The sequence below is a fragment of the Eschrichtius robustus genome, chromosome 15, assembly GCF_028021215.1.
Source record: "Eschrichtius robustus isolate mEscRob2 chromosome 15, mEscRob2.pri, whole genome shotgun sequence".
Lineage (NCBI taxonomy): Eukaryota > Metazoa > Chordata > Mammalia > Artiodactyla > Eschrichtiidae > Eschrichtius > Eschrichtius robustus.
In genome coordinates, this window is record NC_090838.1 from 40,659,188 (window position 1) to 40,679,112 (window position 19,925).

The 19,925-nt window shown below is 41.5% G+C and overlaps 1 protein-coding gene across 2 annotated transcripts in view; it reads left to right on the forward strand.

Annotated features, from left to right (window-relative positions):
• Positions 1–19,722, forward strand: part of STON1 (stonin 1) — a 56,119-nt gene extending 36,397 nt beyond the window's left edge. Inside the window, exons 2-5 of one of the 2 annotated variants that reach the window (XM_068564389.1) lie at positions 409–582; positions 4,789–6,750; positions 14,018–14,220; positions 16,741–19,722. In XM_068564389.1, the coding sequence (XP_068420490.1) occupies positions 4,836–6,750; positions 14,018–14,220; positions 16,741–16,815 (2,193 nt within the window). In that variant the 5' untranslated portion in view covers positions 409–582; positions 4,789–4,835 and the 3' untranslated portion in view covers positions 16,816–19,722. The remainder of the gene's footprint in view (positions 1–408; positions 583–4,788; positions 6,751–14,017; positions 14,221–16,740) is intronic. The other variant, XM_068564390.1, reaches the window with a different exon arrangement.
• The last annotated feature ends 203 nt before the right edge of the window (positions 19,723–19,925 follow it).

The window sequence follows — 19,925 nt, forward strand, 5'->3', positions numbered from 1 at the left end:
CAGACAGGACGGGGTTAAAATACCAGCTGATTAGGGGGCTCTGGCTCACTCAGGCCGGGGGGAGGGAGGCGTACAGAATTCAGGGCAAGCCTGCGGTGGCAGAAGCCTGTGTAACGTTACAACAGCCTGAGACACGCTGTGTGTTCTCTTGGGGCAGTTGTCCCTGGATCACGGGACCCTGGCAGTGGCGGGCTGCACAGTCTCCTGGGAGGGGAGGAGTGGGTAGTGACCTGTGCTTGCACACAGGCTTCTTGGTGGCTGCAGCAGCAGCCTTAGCGTTTCATTCCCGTCTCTGGTGTCCGCACTGATAGCCGCTGCTTGCACCCATCTCTAGAGCTCGATTAGGTGGTGCTCTGAATCCCCTCTCCTCGCACACCCCAAAACAATGGTCTCTTGCCTCTTATGCAGTTCCAGACTTTTTCCCGGACTCCCTCCTGGCTAGCTGTGGCACACCAGCTCCCTTCAGGCTGTGTTCTTGCAGCCAACCCCAGTCCTCTCCCTGGGATCTGACCTCCGAAGCCAGAGCCTCAGCTCCCAGCCCCCACCCGCCCCGGCGAGTGAGCAGACAAGCGTCTCAGGCTGGTGAGTGCTGGTCGGCATCAATCCTCTGTGCGGGAATCTCTCTGCTTTGCCCTCTGCACCCCTGTTGCTGCGCTCTCCTCTGTGGCTCCGAAGCTTCCCCCCCCCCGCCACCCCCCGTCTCCACTAGTGAAAGGGCTTCCTAGTGTGTGGAAACTTTTCCTCCTTCACAGCTCCCTCCCAGAGGTGCAGGTCCTGTCCCTATTCTTTTGTCTTTGTTTTTCCTTTTTTCTTTTGCCCTACCCAGGTACGTGGGGAGTTTCTTGCCTTTTGGGAAGTCTGAGGTCTTCTGCCAGTGTTCAGTAGGTGTTCTGTAGGAGTTGTTCCACATGTAGATGTATTTCTGATGTATTTGTGGGGAGGAAGGTGATCTCCACGTCTTACTCCTCCACCATCTTGAAGGCCTCCCATCAAAAGCTTTTTCTGCATCCATTGAGATGATCATATGGTTTTTATTCTTCAGTTTGTTCACATGGTGTATCACATTGATTGATTTGCGTATATTGAAGAATCCTTGCATCCCTGGGATAAATCCCACTTGATCATGGTGTATGATAGTTTTAATGTGTTGTTGGGTTCTGTTTGCTAGTATTTTGTTGAGGATTTTTGCATCTATATTCATCAGTGACATTGGTCTGTAATTTTCTTTTTTTGTAGAATTGGTCTGTAATTTTCCTTTTTTCTTTTTTTTTTGTAGTATCTTTGTCTGGTTTTGGTATCAGGGTGATGGTGGCCTCATAGAATGAGTTTTGGAGTGTTCCTTCCTTTGCAATTTTTTGGAAGAGTTTGAGAAGGATGGGTGTTAGCTCTTCTCTAAATGTTTGATAAAATTCACCTGTGAAGCCATCTGGTCGTGGACTTTTGTTTGTTGGAAGATTTTTACTCACACTTTCAATTTCATTACTTGTGATTGGTCTGTTCATATTTTCTATTTCTTCCTGGTTCAGTCTTGGAAGGTTATACCTTTCTAAGAATTTGTCCATTTCTTCCACGTTGTGCATTTGATTGGCATAGAGTTGCTTGTAGTAGTCTCTTAGGATGCTTTGTATTTCTGCGGTGTCTGTTGTAACTTCTCCCTTTTCATTTCTAATTTTATTGATTTGAATCCTCTCCCTCTTTTTCTTGATGAGTCTGGCTAAAGGTTTATCAACTTTGTTTATCTACTCAAAGAACCAGCTTTTAGTTTTATTGATCTTTGCTACTGTTTTCTTTGTTTCTATTTCGTTTATTTCTGCTCTGATCTTTATGATTTCTTTCCTTCTACTAACTTTGGGTTTTGTTTGTTCTTCTTTTTCTAGTTCCTTTAGGTGTAAGATTAGATTGTTTGAGATTTTTCTTGTGTCTTGAGGTAGGATTTATTGCTATAAACTTCCCTCTTAGAACTGCTTTTGCTGCATCCCATAGGTTTTAGATCATTGTGTTTTCGTTGTCATTTGTCTCTAGGTATTTTTTGATTTCCTCTTTGATTTCTTCAGTGATCTCTTGGTTATTTAGTAACGTATTGTTTAGCCTCTATGTGTTTGTGTTTTTTTACGTTTTTTTCCCTGTAATTGATTTCTAATCTCATAGCGTTGTGGTCGGAAAAGATGCTTGATATGATTTCAATTTTCTTAAATTTACTGAGGCTTGATTTGTGACCCAAGATGTGATCTATCCTGGAGAATGTTCCTTGTGCACTTGAGAAGAAAGTGTAATCTACTGTTTTCGGATGGAATGTCCTATAAATATCAATTAAATCTATCTGGTCTACTGTGTCTTTTAAAGCTTGTGTTTCCTCATTAATTTTCTGTCTGGATGATCTGTCCATTGGTGTAAGTGAGGTGTTAAAGTCCCCCACTATTATTATAAAAGATTTCCTCTTTTATAGCTGTTAACATTTGCCTCATGTATCGAGGTGCTCCTGTGTTTGGTACATATATATTTATAATTGTTATATCTTCTTGGATTGATCCCTTGATCATTATGTAGTGTTCTTGTCTCTTGTAACATTCTTTATTTTAAAGTCTATTTCATCTGACATGAGTATTGCTATTCCATCTTTCTTTTGATTTTCATTTGCATGGAAAATCTTTTGACATCCCCTCACTTTCAGTCTGTATGTGTCCCTAGGTTTGAAGTGAGCCTCTTGTAGACAGCATATATATGGATCTTGTTTTTGTATCCCTTCAGCGAGACTGTGTCTTTTGGTTGGAGAATTTACTCCATTCACATTTACAGTAATTATCGATATGTATGTTCCTATTACCATTGTCTTAATGGTTTTGGATTTGTTTTTGTAGGTCCTTTTCTTCTCTTGTGTTTCCCACTTAGAGAAGTTCCTTTAGCATTTGCTGTAGAGCTGGTTTGGTGGTGCTGAATTCTCTTAGCTTTTGCTTGTCTGTAAAACTTTTGATTTCTCCATCAAGTCTGAATGAGATCCGTGCTGGGTAGAGTAATCTTGGTTGTAAGTTCTTCCTTTTCATCACTTTGAATATATCGTGCCACTCCATTCTGGCTTGTGGAGTTTCTGCTGAGAAATCAGCTGTTAACCTTTTGGGAGTTCCCTTTTATGTTATTTGTCAGTTTTCCCTTGTTGCTTTTAATAATTTTTCTTTGTCTTTAGTTTTTGTCACTTTGATTACTGTCTGTCTCAGCATGTTTCTCCTTGGGTTTATCCTGCCTGGAATTGTCTGCGCTTCCTGGACTTGGGTGACTATTTCCTTTCTCATGTTAGGGAAGTTTTTTTTACTATAATCTCTTCACATATTTTCTTGGGTCCTTTCTCTCTCTCTTCACCTTCTGGGACCCCCTATAATGTGAATGTTGGTACGTTTACTGTTGTCCCAGAGGTCTCTTAGGCTGTCTTCATTTCTTTTCATTGTTTTTTCTTTATTCTGTTCCACAGCAGTGAGTTCCACCATTCTGTCTTCCAGGTCACTTATCTGTTCTTTTGCCTCAGTTATTCTGCTAGTGATTGCTTCTAGTGTATTTTTCATTTCAGTTATTGTATTGTTCATCTCTGTTTGTTTGTTCTTTAATTCTTCTAGATGTTTGTTCTTTAATTCTTCTAGGTCTTTGTTAAACATTTCTTGCATCTTCTTGATCTTTGCCTCCATTCTTTTTCTGAGGTCCTGGATCATCTTCACTATCATTATTCTGAATTCTTTTTCTGGAAGGTTGCCTATCTCCACTTCATTTAGTTGCTTTTCTGGGGTTTTATCTTGTTCCTTCATTTGGTACATAGCCCTCTGCCTTTTCATTTTGTCTGTCTTTCTGTGAATGTGGTTTTTGTTCCACAGGCTGCAGGATTGTGGTTCTTCTTGCTTCTGCTGTCTGCCCTCTCTGTCTTAAGATATTTTCTAATTTCCTCTTTGGTTTCTTCTTTGAGCCATTGGTTGTTGAAGAGTGTATTGCTTAATTTCCACATGCTTGTGAATTTTCCAGTTTTTTTCTGCTCTTGATTTCCAGTTTCATTCTATTGTAGTTGGAAAAGATACTTGATATGATTTCAGTCTTCTTAAATTTTTGATACTTTTTTTGTAAACTAACGTGTGATTTATCCTGAAGAATGTTATGCATGTGCTTGAGAAGAATGTATTCTGATGCTGTTGTGTGGAATATTTTGTATATGTCTGGTAGGTTCATTTGATCTATAGCGTTGTTCAAGTCCTCTGTTTCCTTATTGATCTTCTATCTGGATGTCCTATCCATTATTGAAATTGGGGTATTGAGATCTCCTACTAGTATTGTGTTGCTATCTTTTTCTCCCTTCAGTTTTTTAATGTTTGCTTCATATATTTGGGTGCTCTGATACTCATAATAGTTATATCTTCCTGGTGAATTGACCCTTTTTTCATTATATAATGCCCTTTTTTGTCCCTCGTGACAGTTTTTGACTTAAAGTCTATTTTGTCCTGTATTAGCATGGCTACCCCGGCTCTCTTTTGGTTTCTATTTGTATAGAATATCTTTTTCCATCTTTTCACATTCAGTCTATGTGTGTCCTTAAATCTAAAATGGGTCTCTTATAAACAGCATACGGTTAGATCTTGTTTTTTTAATCCATTCAGCCATCAAAAGTGTTACAGTTTTTAAGCATTTCTTTAAACTCAGTTAATTTATAAATCTGGATACTTTTAAATCCAAGTGTTTCTCAGAACAAATGACCTCTAGTAACTTGAATTTTTCCCCCTCATTTTATATTCTTATTTTCTCTTTCTCCTTTAACAGAGACAACATATCTGATTCATTGGCAAGACCACAATCTGATCCCAAAGATGTGCTCCACAAACCCAGGCAATTGGGTCACATTTGATGATGACCCCGCTTTTCAGTCTTCTCAAAAGTCAAAGAATTTCCCTCTGGAGAATCAAGGCATTTGTAGGCCAAATGGACTTAAACTGAACCTTTCTGGTACTCAGGAATTTCCCAGTGGATATTCCTCCACCAGCAGTACCCCTCTCTCCTCTCCAATCATAGACTTTTATTTCAGTCCAGGACCTCCAAGTAACTCTCCTCTTTCTACACCTACCAAAGACTTCCCGGGTTTTCCTGGCATCCCCAAAGCAGGGACTCATGTGCTTTATCCTATTCCAGAATCATCTTCAAACAGTCCACTTATACCTGGAGCAGGGTCTTCCTTATTGCCTACTAAACCAACCTGTTTATCCCATGCTTCCTTACTCAGTGACCACTCATGTATCCATCCAGCTCCCAAAGTGGGTCTTCCAGATGAAACGAACCCTCACCAGGCTGAAAGCTTAGGGTTCCAAAGTGATACTCCCCAGTTTCAGTATTTTCAGGAGGATTGTGCCTTTTCAAGTCCATTTTGGAAAGATGAAGGCAGTGCTTCCCAGCTCACCTTTGACCCTCCAGGAAGCAGAAAGATGGTCCCATCAAGAGACAAAGAGATGCCTGTTGATCAAAAAGGCTTAAATCAATGTTCACTCAACTATATCTGTGAGAAACTTGAACATCTCCAATCAGCTGAGAGCCAAGACTCATTTGGAAATTTGTCTACGCAGTGTCTGTATGCTGAAGATGCTGCCTCTTCCTTTGTCCCCCACATGCTCTTCAGGAGTCAGCCAAAAGCCGGATGGGCTTTCATGTTGAGAATTCCTGAGAAGAAGAACATGATGTCTTCCCGTCAGTGGGGGCCAATTTTTCTCAAAGTCTTACCTGGAGGGATTTTGCAAATGTATTATGAGAAGGGGTTAGAAAAACCGTTTAAAGAGTTACAGCTCAATCCATACTGCAGGCTTTCTGAACCCAAAGTTGAGAACTTTAGTGTGACAGGAAAAATCCATACTGTGAAGATTGAACATGTGTCTTACACAGAAAAAAGGAAATACCATTCTAAGACAGAAGTAGTTCACGAACCAGACATAGAACAAATGCTGAAGTTGGGATCCACAGAGTACCATGACTTCCTTGACTTTCTGACCAGTGTGGAGGAGGAGCTGATGAAGCTGCCAGCTGTTTCAAAACCAAAGAAGAACTATGAGGAACAAGAAATTTTCCTTGAACTTGTGGACAACTTTTGGGGTAAAATCACTAAAGAAGAAGGAAAATTGGTTGAAAGTGCTGTGATAACTCAAATCTGTTGCCTCTGCTTTGTGAATGGGAACACAGAATGCTTTTTAACCTTGAATGACCTTGAGCTGCAGAAACGAAATGAATGCTATTTTGAAAAAGACCCAGAAAAGAAGGGGATTGATATTCTTGACTATCATTTTCATAAGTGTGTGAAAGCACAAGAATTTGAGCAATCAAGAATCATTAAGTTTGTACCTCTGGATGCCTGCCGGTTTGAGCTGATGCGTTTCAAGACTTTGTATAGCGGGGAAGATCTTCCCTTTTCCCTGAAGTCTGTAGTGGTTGTCCAGGGGGCGTATGTGGAGCTTCAGGCCTTTGTCAACATGGCCCCGTTGGTCCAGAGACCATCCTTGAGGTCCTGTGACAACATAATGATACACTTTCCTGTTCCATCACAGTGGATCAAGGCTCTCTGGACCATGAACCTCCAGAGGCAGAAGTCCCTGAAAGCCAAAATGAACCGCCGGGCGTGTCTGGGGAGTTTACATGAACCTGAATCTGAACCTGTCATACAGGTCACTGTGGGGTCAGCAAAATATGAGAGTGCCTACCGGGCCGTCGTATGGAAGATAGACCGGCTTCCTGATAAAAATTCAAGTAAATATTCAACACGCCAAGCTGATTTTCATGTGAAGTCACTTAAATGTTTTCACCTTCCTCCTTGGGTTGAAACCAGGCTGAGGCAGATGGGGTAACGTCAGTCATCTGAGGCCATGCTTACATCGCTGGGTGGGAGATGGAACATTTAGTCAAACAGCTGGTTTATTTTGTCCCCTTATGCCTATTTCTACCAGATAAGTTTAGCCTAAAATTTTTTTAAGATATCATAAGAAATACCATCTGAGGCTAGGATTTTATTATGGATGGCGGTACCGAGGGAAAATTTCTAGTTGGACCTCTTGACATCAACCGTCAGCCTCAAATATTAAAATTATTGTTCATATAGCTTAGATTCCCTAACTGACCTTTTAAGATCTGTCATCCTTGAACATACCTGAACTTTTTTGTATTCTCAGCCAGTACCACTTCCTCCTTAGGTTTTGTTCCCTGCTTCTTGAAATAAGACTACCTTTCATTTTTACCCAAGTTAATTTCTTTTGCTGAATTGACCAATTTGACCATCTTGACAAGTTGTTTTAATTTTAATTAAGCATTAAAATTCAGTTACTTTTTTTTTATTTTGCAAAGCAAACAATGAATCTAGAAGTTTAGAACTTTGAAGAGACAGCCCTAGCACTGCATTTATTTTAAAGTAGTAAGTTAGTAGTGGGTGTAACATAATAAAGCAAAAAAGCAAAATTTGAAATTAGGGCTGCTGCCTGTTTTAGTTCAGTTATTTCTGGTAGAACGCTGGGCTGTGGAGCTAAGTTGGGGGCAGATTTGGGGCATCTGAGTTGATGCATTCATCATTTAGGCAAACCTTTATTGAGCACTTACTGTATTCCAAGTGCCACATCAGGTGCTGGGGCTAAAGAGAAGTAAGATTGATCCCTGTTTCCAAATAGCTCATAGCTGGTCTAATCCTTCAGGAGAATTTAATTACATCCTAGGGCCCTCCATGCTATGGACTGCAGAGGAAGCATTTTTATTCAGGGTGGACCTACAGCAGTGTTTCTCAAAACCGGCCGTCAGAACAGCCTGAGAACTTTTAAATAACCTTGATGTTCAAGCTCTACTCTATGCCAATTAAATCAGAATCTCTGGGGGAGGGCCCCAGGCGCCCGTATGTTTTGAGAGCTCCCCAGGTGAACCTAATGTATGACCCAGGTTGAGGGAAACTGCTCTGCAGGTCTCGTGATGTTTTGGGGCAGGAAGAGCTAGCCCCAGACTACAGTGGACCTAAGGGACAGCATGTCACCTTGTCTGTGCCCTGCAATTTTCTGGCTTAACATCTGTCGACTGATTGTATCTTGAGCTACAGACAGGGCCCAGCAGGTGAGAGACACAGCTGGCAGCTGAGGAGTCCGAGGCCCCTGTGCTGAAGGGAAGCCCCCATTCAGTAGCCTTTCCTGACACTCCCTGCTTTTCTCCATTCATGCCAAATTCCCCTCCACAGTGTTCTCCTGACTCACGGTAGTTGGTGGTTACCTTCTAGTTCCAAGGAACAGCCAGGAGAGCCCAGGCCCAGGGCGGGGAGAGGCAGTGATAGGATAGCGTGGTCACAGGCGTGACCTCTAACGGCACCTCTTGGTCAACTCCAGTATGATGGGAATATCTTCCAGGATATCATCCACAGCGGTAATGCTTCCTGCCTTCTTGATAACGTTGCTGGAGGAGCCAAGTTCAAACCATTCTCAGATTATCTCCCCCCAGGGAAACAGATTTTGAGGTTTTGAGTGTGTGGTTCCAAGGGATCTATTCTCAAAGTTATTTGTGCTACTTTTAGGTGAGAGACGTTATAAAAATCAGAATATCGTTGCCTTTTATTTTGCTGAACACAAAGGGAAAGGGGGAGGCAGGCTGGAACGCGAACTGTAACCTCCTTGGTCCCCAGATGTCCTCTGAGGTCTGGGTGATAACCTGACTCCTGTTGTTCTGGGCCCAGAACAAAAGGTCAGGTGCACCTTTTGCATGGATTTGCAGCAATGCTTATGCCTCTGAGAGAGGAGCACAGAGGGCTCAGCCTGCTGGCTTGTCCAGCTGGGGTCAGACGGGCAGGGGGACAGGTTCACAAGGAGCCCACTCTAGCTGCTCTGCCTCGGAGCAGGCACTCCAGCTAGACCCTCTGGGGCAACGACACTTTTTTTTTAAATTTTCAAACTGAGACCCCATACCAATCCTTCTTTTCTAATTTTGGAAGGAGAACAACATACAAAGCTTCTTGTGAAAATGATCCTGTTCATAACAGTGCATTTTCTCAGAATTAATGGTAGAGTTAATTGATTCAGTCAACAAGAATTTAGTAAGAGGGCTCACTCATTCACACGTCCATTTCACAAACACCTGCTGAATTTCCTCTAGGTACAGGCTCCGTGCTGGGTGCTTGGGGGATACAGATGCAAACATGATCCCTGCTGTCTGGAAACATAAATCTAGTAGGCGAGGCAGACGCGGAAGCAACTATCCAAATGAGCTGTGGAAATCTGCTCTCTCCTATTCTGGAACGTGTACAGATGTTATCTAATAGGGGTCCCAGAGAAAGGAGTCCTCAACTGCAGAGGGCAGTAGGGAAGGCTCTGCTGGAGAGGTGATGCTTCAGCTTGGCCTGTGAGAATCAGTGGGACTCCATCAAGGATAGAAACAGCAGAAACACAGGTGTGTCAATGGGGGATCTTACCTGAGTTATGGGACCGAGGGGATAGTTGGAAAAGAAACCAGCCTGCCAAGAGGGTCCTGAGCCATGCTGTGGGGTGTGGAGTTTGTCAGCAGGGCCTCTGGAATGTTTTCAGGCATGACCGTGACAGAATCCTACCTTGTTTTAGAAAGTCAGGCGTACGTTGCAGAGGAAAGATTCAGGAGTAGATTATAGTACAGGGAGGCTGGTAGGAGGGGAGAGAGGCTGAGCAAGGTGGAGGGCAGTGGGAGCACTGAGACAGAGGTGAGCGGTGGGTGAGCGAATTCAGAAGAGGTGACCCCGAGACAGTGACAGATGGTCTGTGGGCCTGGGGGAAAGGGAGGGGCTGGGAGCAGGTCCGGGTGGGCGATGGTGCCATTAGCTGAGATAGCCTGTCCTCACTCCTTTTAAAATCTGTTTCCCAGTCCTGGCTGCATGTTAGAGTCATTAAAATCGTTAGAGCTTTAATATTTAAGATACCCATATTTAGGCCTCATCCCTACCAATCAGACTCCGGGGGTGAGGCCCAGCTATTGGTGCTTGTAAGAGGCTCTCCCATGCAGCTGGCCTCGTACCTCTCCTGGGAGACCTGTCATGGCCGCCTAGGCATCATTCCTCCCTGCTCCGTGTATCCCTGTGTCTTCTAGAGCCCTGTTATTGCCCTCCCATCCATATTTACCAACAGTTGAGCTCACTGAGAACAATTCGAAGAGTGTGCATTCCCAGAGAGGCTGGCTGGACTTGGTCTTGGCCTTTGGGAATTCTTGTGGAAGACTGTCATAGCACCAGGCTCACACAGAATGACATTTTACGAGCATTCCAGACAATTACATGGTGAGAATTCACTGACCAAATTCTTTGGGATCAAAGCTGCTTTGTTCAAATCAGGTCTGTGCACCAAGAGGAGGCCAGGGAAAAGGCAGTGAGGCTGTGTCTGGAGTCTGGGGGGGCAGGGGGAAGCTCTGAGCCAGGCTGGGGCCCAGACACTTCTGGGATCACGTGGCCCCGTCACCGAGGCTTCTCCACGATAGGGGTGGGGGGAGGATAATGCAAAGAGTAAGAGGCTGCCTGGCATTTTGCTTCTTGAGAAGAAGCACAGAAAGAGTAAGGTTGGGGCAGAGCGGAAATCTTTATCCTAAGGCAGTGCTTCTCAAACTTTTGTGTGCATATGAATCACCTTGTTAAAATGTGGACTCTGAATCAGCAGGTGGGGCTCCCCCGTACTGTGTCACCCACACGTGCTCCGGTGATGCCAGCGCGGCTGGCCACGGACCTCACGTAGAGGAGCAAGGACTTAGAGTATCTCAATGTTTCTATATGATTTTAAAATCACGTGTATTTAGAGAACAGAAGATTTTAAAAGAGGGTCTTTAACACGTTACCCTTTCAAGCTAGTTTCTGAAAAACCTGTTAGAAAAAAAATTTTTTTAAAAAAGGAAACTAAAAAAATATATGAAGTATATATACTCATTTAAAAAAATTTTTTATGCCCCTTTCCTGGGGATTTGTGAGATTGGAATTGAATTTTCCTATTGGTGAAATAACTTATATGTGATTTCAGGGGAGGTGGGAAGGGATGCTGGCTCCTTAAATGTCTCTTCTACCAGCAAGTCAATGCTTAATATTCCTTTAACAGTGGGTGAGCCTTTCGTTTTACAACAAAGGTTGGCCCCAGATAGTTCATTCAGGCTAAGGTGTGAATGACAACAGAGGACAGTTTCTTGTGCACAGATTTTGCTGGGGGTGGGAAAGAGGAGGAGGAGGAGGAGGGGAGGGAGGAGGAGGAAGATGAGGAGGGGGGAGGAGGAGGAAGAGAAGGTGGTGGAAAAGGAAGGGGAGGGAGAGAGGAAAAGGGAGGAAGGAGAGGGAGAAGAGAATGAGGACGTTTGAAAACACCGATTAGCCATAGAGGGTACATATGGTAGCGTAGAATTAGAAAGAGAAGTGAGCATGGTGGAGGGTCAATTAACAAATGTATCTATCTCCACTTTCCCAATTTTACCAATTTTTAAATATGACTCGCCTTTACTTTTCTCTTTGCTCTCTCTTCAGCACATTGGTCGTTCTCTCCTCCTCCACTACTTGTGTCATCCTTCTACCATTCATTCCCTCCAGCTCTCACCAATTGAGCTTCAGATGTGAAATATTTTGGTGCAAGAGGGACCCGGTGTTTTACTAGACCTAAATAGATTTCGTGATTGCATTCCTGGTCCTTAGAAAGTGATGAGGGACTAATTACCGAAGCCCGAGAGTGCCCCCTGGTGGTCAGTACTGAGATGAAGAACATGATTTTCCTCTATCTTTTATTCATTCACTTGTAAATTCCACAAATATCCTTTGAGCCCCAAATGTGCCAGGCTTGTGCTAAGGACGGACATGATACTTCTCTTCATGGATATCAAAGTCCAAAGGGAGTGTGAGTTATTGAACATTGTAGAGTATTTAGAGTTTTAAAAGCCAGGAAAAATATGCCAGAAAACTTGAAAGGAAAAACGTTCTTCTTTTACCAGTTTTTTAGAAAAGTGGGTAGAAAGGTTTTGTTTCTAAACCTATTTTTGGAGTACTAGATCTTCAGCTTGGGTGATTTTCATTGCAAAAGTTCCAAAAGAGTTTTTCTTTAAAATGTGAATATCAATATTCACATCTAATATCAATTAGATCATCTGCAATATCATTTTCAGCTCTAAAAGTGTAGAATTCATGGTGCTTTCATTAGCAAAATTATGGTAATTAAATAACAATACTGAATTTATAATTGAATAGCGCTGTGCACTTCTATCTATACCACTGTAGTATACCATGTCCCTAGAGCTCTTACGTGTGCCAACTAGCTTGTTTAATCCTCACAGCAATCCCATAAGGTTTGTGTTGTTACCATCATCATCACCCCCGTTTTCAGATGGGGAAACTGAGGCTCAGAGAGATCAAATAACTTGCCAAGGGTCACCCACCTTTTAAGTAGCAGAGCTGGGATCTGACCCTGGGCCATCTGAGTCCAGTGTTTATGTGCTTAACCACTATGCCATAAAGGACTGAAGAGTGCCTGAATTAAGTTTAAATAAACTTAGGTATCCTGCAGACAGAAGGCCAGAAAGGCTAATGGATTGTGGAATCTCCCCTGGCTTTGTGTGTGTGTGAATAAAGTTATCACTTGCCTGCAGTGATCTGGGTAGCTTAGAGCACCTCTGAGGGCGCTGTTGTCCTCCCCTACAAGTGAGAGGAAACGCTAATGAGCATCTGTTGGTTAATTGATGGATGAGTTCTCAAGTCCTTTTACAGCCTTAGAATTCTATTAGTCTCTACAAGAAACAGGTCGTAAGGAATGAGAGGCAATTTATCTTTTAAGAATTAAGTGAAATCCTTTAAACTCTTGTTTTTGTGCCTAAAGCTATATTCTGATGGAAATGTTCTTTCTTGAGTCGTGTCAGTGGTGTAGTAATTTAATCTGGCTTTTGAAATTATTGTCATCTCATACATTTAATTTAAGTAAAGATAGCTGCATGGGATATGTAGATGCTGTGGACTAAGGCAACAGAATCATGGAACATTTATAGAGTTACTACAGTGATTACATTGAAAATATTTTTTGCTGCATTGTAACACACACACATAAACACACACACACAGTACCTGACCCCTCTTAAAGCTTTTGTGTATATCTGATATCCCTAGGTCTGGCACAGAGCCTGGCTTGGCATAGAGTAGATGCTCAATATATGGCAAAGTGAAGTGAAAATAGATATTTCACTGAAACATTGAAAGTCAGTATGCCCATATTTACACGGTACATTTGTTCCAGTCAGAGCTTTAAGGAGGGTGAGTGGCAATCAGTGTACTAAAAAATAATCCATTCTACTAAAAAAAGAATTCTTGGCCTAGAATATTTTCTGAAATGTAAAAAAATTCATTAAGTTTAACTTTTTAAAAAAATCATACTTCTTTATAATGTGACCTAATTTAGGCTGAAATTTACCTTTGCATTATCTATCAATAAATAGAGTGGTAAGAAAATGAATAAATTAAGAATTATTGTAAGATCTTATTCAGTCTACTTAAGAGAAAGTTTTCTTTCTTTACAGATCTTATGCACATTATAGCCAAATAATGATGCTTAATGTAAATATTACTCACCTTTTAATTTAAAAAACTTAGCATACTTTTATTATTCTGAATTAGAATCACCCAATAGAAGGCACTCACATATGAACTTGATATAATTCTAAATTTTTCTGATCGCTGTATTGTTGGTCATTGTTTTATTTGAATAATTAAATGAAATATTAAACTTTCTTTTTAAAAAAAGCAACAGCATACTTCTCATTGAAAACATTTTGGGAGTTAACATATATAACTATATAATGATAAAGTTGTACTTTATTTTAAAGCCAGTACTTAAAAAATGCAGGTAGACTTCCCTCCAGTTAGTGCAAAATTGTGAATTTTGATGGTATGTCGTTTAATGGAATTCACACAACCATAGTGCTAATGGAAATGCTTATTAAAGAGAGGGATGCATGCCTCTTATGCTCAAGAGAAATGTTCAATGGCCGTTGAAATACTTTGACTGACCATTTGATTTTTTTCTTCAAGGTCCTGATCATCCCCATTGTTTGTCATACAAACTAGAACTTGGATCAGACCAAGAAATTCCCTCTGATTGGTATCCGTTTGCTACTGTTCAGTTTGGGATTCTTGACACCTGTGCCTCAAGGACAGAGGTCAGGTCTCTGGGGGTGGAGAGTGATGTCCAGCCACAGAAACATGTTCATCAGCGAGCCTGCTACCACATCCAGGTACATCCCGAAGCCCTGGAGTTCAAGTTGGGGCTTCCGAAGCTTTGACCTGATTTGGCTTTAGATATTTGCTTTGCCCTCTTAAGTGACTGTGTGTGTGTATGTGTGTATTTGACCTAGAAAAGAGTGATGGTCACCAGTGAGCCTAATTCTTCCCCTCAGTTCTAGAGAACATTGGGAGCCTGAGGACACAGTGCTGTGTACTTAGCTCTCAGTGAAAAACGGGGCATTAAAAATAAGTTCACATTTCAGAAGCATAATTTATAATAAAGATTTTGTTAGAACAGCATTTCCCAAGATGTGTTCTATGGAACATATGTCCCATATAATGATCCAAGAAAAAAATAAGTTGGGGAACATCGTACACTAAATTAATGTTGAACAAAGGCTCTGAGAAGTTCTGCAATAAAGAAACTTGTTAAACTTAACTCAGTTTCTCACAACTCATCAATTATGGAATCTTGTCTCCTGTAAAACACCTATCAATATCTTCTGGAATAGTATTCTGTGGAGCACTCTTTGGGAAATACTGAGTTACTCTATCACCACAATTTTAAACGTTCACCATCAGCTCATCTGCATTCTTGTGCCAGATGAATTAAAGAGTGACATACACTTGCACAAGTTTGTTCCTAAACTTGCTTTTCCTTCTCATCTTCAGACACAGATATAGAGATAACCTCTGCCACACATTTCCAGTAGTATCTTTTTTTTTAAATTAATTAATTTATTTTTGGCTGCATTGGGTCTTTGTTGCTGCACGCAGGCTTTCTCAAGTTGCAGCGAGCGGGGGCTCCTCTTCATTGCAGTGTGCAGGCTTCTCAATGTGGTGGCTTCTCTTGTTGCGGAGCACGGCCTCTAGGCCCGCAGGCTCAGTAGTTGTGGCTCGCGGGCTCTAGAGTGCAGGCTCAGTAGTTGTGGCACACGGGCTTAGTTGCTCCGTGGCATGTGGGATCTTTCCCGGACCAGGGCTCGAACCCATGTCCCCTGCATGAGCAGGCAGATTCTTAACCACTGCGCCACAAGGGAAGTCCCCCATAGTATCTTGAAATGGTGTGATTATATAAGACATCATTAGCACCAACTGGTGGTTCTATAATATAGTAACCAAGTCTGGATTTTTCTTTATTTTGGACTATCTGTTCAGAAGCCTGTATGTTTGGGTCCAGTGATTTTTATTCTGTTGGTAAAATGAATGATGAATGGGTGCTGTTCTGTGCAGCCCCTTCAGGACTGAAGGACTTATTCCCTCGGCAGCTGGGAATTGCCCTGGATGAAGAAGGATGCCATGCTCCAGGTCATGCCCCCTTCCTGGGGCAGCCTGTGTCCAGCAACTGGTGGATCAGGGGTCTAAAGACCCTTTTACCTCAAGTTGGAATAACCCTGCAGGGCCTTGCTAGCTTCAGCCCTCCCTGGGGATGGGCTGAAGCCTTTACTGTGACTGCTTTGCGGCCCGACCTCTCCCTCTTCCTGTTCTGCCCCCTCCCCTCCTCTCCTCGTCAGGTGTCCACCCCAGCAGCCCTCCCCAGTAAACTTCCTGCACACCAGTCTCCATCTCAGCATCTGCTTCTTGGGGACCCTGACCTGTAACACTAGGCATCTAAGTATTATGTGTGACCGAAATGTGTGTCAGGTGCACATGGAGATGTCATTTATACTGTTTGCTGTTCAGGGGATGTGCCAGTTTCACATAGTTGTAGAGGACCGCTCAAAATTATATACCAAAGTCTCTTTAGCTTTAATAGCACTGGTGGCAGTCGTTTCAAAATGTTATCTTCCATTTAATAAGTATTTATTGAGCAATTTCAAAGTGCCAGCTGCTGCTGTAGATGCTGGGAACACAAAGGTGAACAAAAGACAACTCCCTGTCCTCATAAAGCCTACCTTCTAGTGGTGGAACAAAAAATAATTAGTAAACAAGCAAATAACGTAATTTTAAGTAGTGACAGATTCTAAGAAGAGATTAAAGAGGGTCACAGGATAGAGAGGGATGGAGGGCTTCCTTATCTAGTGTGGTCCTGGAGGGCCTCTGTGAGGAGGTACCGTTTGAGGTGAGATGAAAAAGATGAGGGGCAGGCAGATGGTTTGGCCCAACTGTTTACTGTTGTAAACTAGTTTTAGTTAGAGAGATGATTTTGGGTGTGCTCTAAATCTCAGGTGGGCCAGAGGCTGGATATATGATACTCGGGGGCATCTTTGATCACATGTCTAGCCAGATTGGTAAATGTCTTATCAGTATATGTAGTCTGTATACATTTTATAAAACCTGTGTCTGACTTAGAAGAAAGTTTGTCCTCTTCAAGATGTGACCCTAGAAGGGAAGGATTTGGGAGACTCTGTTGTCCCAAAGGAGAGCAGTGTGCTTCACTTAGGAACGGGCATGACAGGGTAGACGGGCTGTGTTTGTGTCCAGAGGATGTGGTGGCTGCAGTCCTTGCCTCATTTGCAAACGAGGACTGAAGCGATGTTACGCTGTGTTGCATTTGTTAACGCTGCCCCTGTTTTGCTTTTGCGTGACAGGTTGAAATAGAAAAGAAGTGGATTAAAATCGATGGAGAAGACCCAGATAAAGCTGGTGACTGCGTAACTCAGTAGGAGTAGCAAGAGTCAGTGATGACGACCCACTTTCCAAATACGGAATTCACAGAAACCACGCCAAGTTCTGCTACTGTAGAGTGGAAATGACAGGTCCAGTGGTTACGTTTAGAGAAGTTTAGACCTGCAACCGAACCATCTGTACTTTATGCTTTTGATATGTTTGTGCCCTGGGGCTGTGATCTAAACTGTGTCTATAATTTTCATGATGTTTTTGTTTCCTAGTGAAACTCAAAGGCGCTGTTATTGTGCCCTGACAGCCACTTGGCCAAAGCATTTTTGATTTTTGATTACTTGGTGGCTGATTGTTTTGCCCTCTGGGTTACCTGGGGCCATATTTATTATCCTCCAGCCCCTACCTCTTCTTATTGAGCTAGCACTAGTACTAGAGGACGAGGCAATCAAAGGAGACATAAACCAAATTACTTAATTTTCCCTCTTGCTCTTCTCTGAAACGTGGCTAGTTGTAGGATGATGTTGAAACCACAGGCTAACATGGAGATGTGGGACTGTCTCTGACTCTGAATTATTTATCTTCCTGTCCTATTACCACACTGGTGAGTAACCATCAGCTGTATTTGGTACCTGTCTTTCACCCACGGTATCATTATTTTCAAAATACATTTGTATTCTGGTGTGTGCTGCAAAGAAGCTAGTTCTGTTGATATACATATTTTAGTACAAGTCACTAAGACATATTGCCCTTTGCTTGGAGAGATTCCTTTCAAAATGGAATCCCAGTATTATCGGACACTAGTTAAAATATTTATGTATGTTAAAAATGAATTTTTAAAGTTCATGAATATTGTTTCCCAGAAGTGCAGACTCTAAGAATGTATTTTGATAAAGTATTTTTTTTTTTTTTTTGTAATTAACACAAGCTTCTCTTGAGTAGAAGTCTAAATCATATTACGATTATTTTATGTTAGTTCTGCTTAATTTAGAGTAATTTTCTTTAAAAGATGAGCAAAGTGAAAGACACTAGATTATTTTATCTACGTTTCTAAGAAGTGATATTTCTATTCTTCAAAGTCAGGTAAATGTTTGTTTTTTAATGAAAAGCCAATGGCATTAGCAGTTATAATTCTGTTTATAATTTCCTTTCAGTGTTTACAGTGAAAGGTCAGACTTTTAAATTTAGGAAATCTATATTCTAGGTATTTTTTTAGTCAGAAAAACATGTGGAAAAAACATGTGGTATTAATGTACCTTCAATTTATGTTGATCCTTAAATATGATTAGGAGGTATTTTTCTTTATTTACTAGATTTGTTTTGAGTCAAAACTGATATAATAGTGTTCTTCCAAACAACATTATTTGTTGGCCCACAGAGTTTGTCTCATACATTTTATTTAATGTTACATCACATTCATTTTAATCTGTTAAAAATGCAGATTAAAACAAACATTTATGATCTGCATCAATCAGCAGATTTAATGCTTTTCATTATTTTACTGTAAAGGCAAAGAACGCAAAAGTTGACTGTTAAAATGAATTGGTATTGCTCTTTTTAACTTCAGCTGATGTATTGCTCATAATATCCTATGCTTGAGACTCACTGTTGATGTACGGGAGGGCAAATCTATGTGCGCGTCTTTTAAAAAAAATGCCACCATCCTGCCTCATCGTCTGGTGCGGCACATTCTGGAGTGACTTCAGTCTGCTCAGAACAAATATGGAGGTGGGCCGAACCTGAGGCAGCTCCACGATACCAGGGACGGTAGCTGGGTTAATTACTGCTGGTCCTTTCAGATCTGTTTTATGGCATCCTGCCCATAAAGAACTCAGAGTCTGATTCAGATGAACTTGATGAATATTTACACCTCAAAGTAATTTCAGCCCAGGGTTCAATTAATCACCCCTTAGGCTTCACAGGTTGCCAGTATGTGTGGGTACCTCACTGCTGGGGTCATTTATTCACCAGCCCTCCAGCCTGCAGGAACATCTCAAGATTCAGTGCTGGAAATGTAACAAAAGGCTGACTGAAGCCCAAGTGAGTTTCTGCAGCGATGCAAAGGTTGATGGCAGGAACAGCGGGGTGCTGCAGCATAATTGTTCATTTGCACATCTATTAGGATCCTTAAATATTCATTACTTTACGTTAAATTAACATTCTGTGTCAGGTGGAGAGGCTTTTTAATACAATTCTTCTGACCTCAGAAATGGCAGAAGGTCAAATGTGATCCTGATGCTCTAAGTGAAAAATCAGGTAGGGTCCACTTAGACTTACAAATTAAGAAGTAAGAATATCCTTTGCCAGAAAGTAAATGATGATCTTCAAAACAACAACAATAAAAACTCCTGCTTTTAAGGTAGGGAATGGAGGAAGGAAGTGACTGAAGGAGGAACTACTCCTTTCTAGCATTTTAATTTAGGTAATTTAGATCAATGCTTAATGAGTTTGACCCCCTTGGGGGTCGTTTGTTTAATTGACACAATGGCAGACTTCCAAGGAGTTGGCCAGTTTGGGATGAATTGTTCTGCTCTAATTGGTTTGGTCTGGTTGCCTTACCAGTCAAAGGATCCTATTAACTGCATAAATGAATTCATGGCTTGATGGTTACCTGATCAATTTACAGATCTGAATTTAAGGACATTTTCTTTTTTTATGGGGATAGAAATAGTGTATCCGTTAAAAAGAAGTATGGAAAAAAACCCTTCCTAGCATGAATAAAGGCTGGCATTTTTTGACCTGATTTATATATTAAACAGTTCTAGGGTTTTAGTTCCCTTCATTCTGGGTCTCTGCTTCTGATATAGCCCTTTTTCTCTTATAAATTAGGTCAGAAGGCCTTCCTTAATAATGACTAAGTATTAGTATATCTTATTCAAAATATGATTTTATGTCATCAATACAAATATAAAACAGATTGAGCCTTAATAATCATGTAACGAAGTACTTTGTAGATTGCATATTGATTTTTTAAAATTAAAGATGTATTTCAAATGATTCTTGCTGTGCAGTGGACTTATATCTTCTTTTGCAAGGTCTGGGGCAATTTTTTTTAAGGTATGAAATCAATTTCAATAACCTTAACCAATTGACTCTGTCAGGCAAATGTATACCTGCTTCACTATTAAGGGCTCAGCGTACATGGCGTCTAGGCACA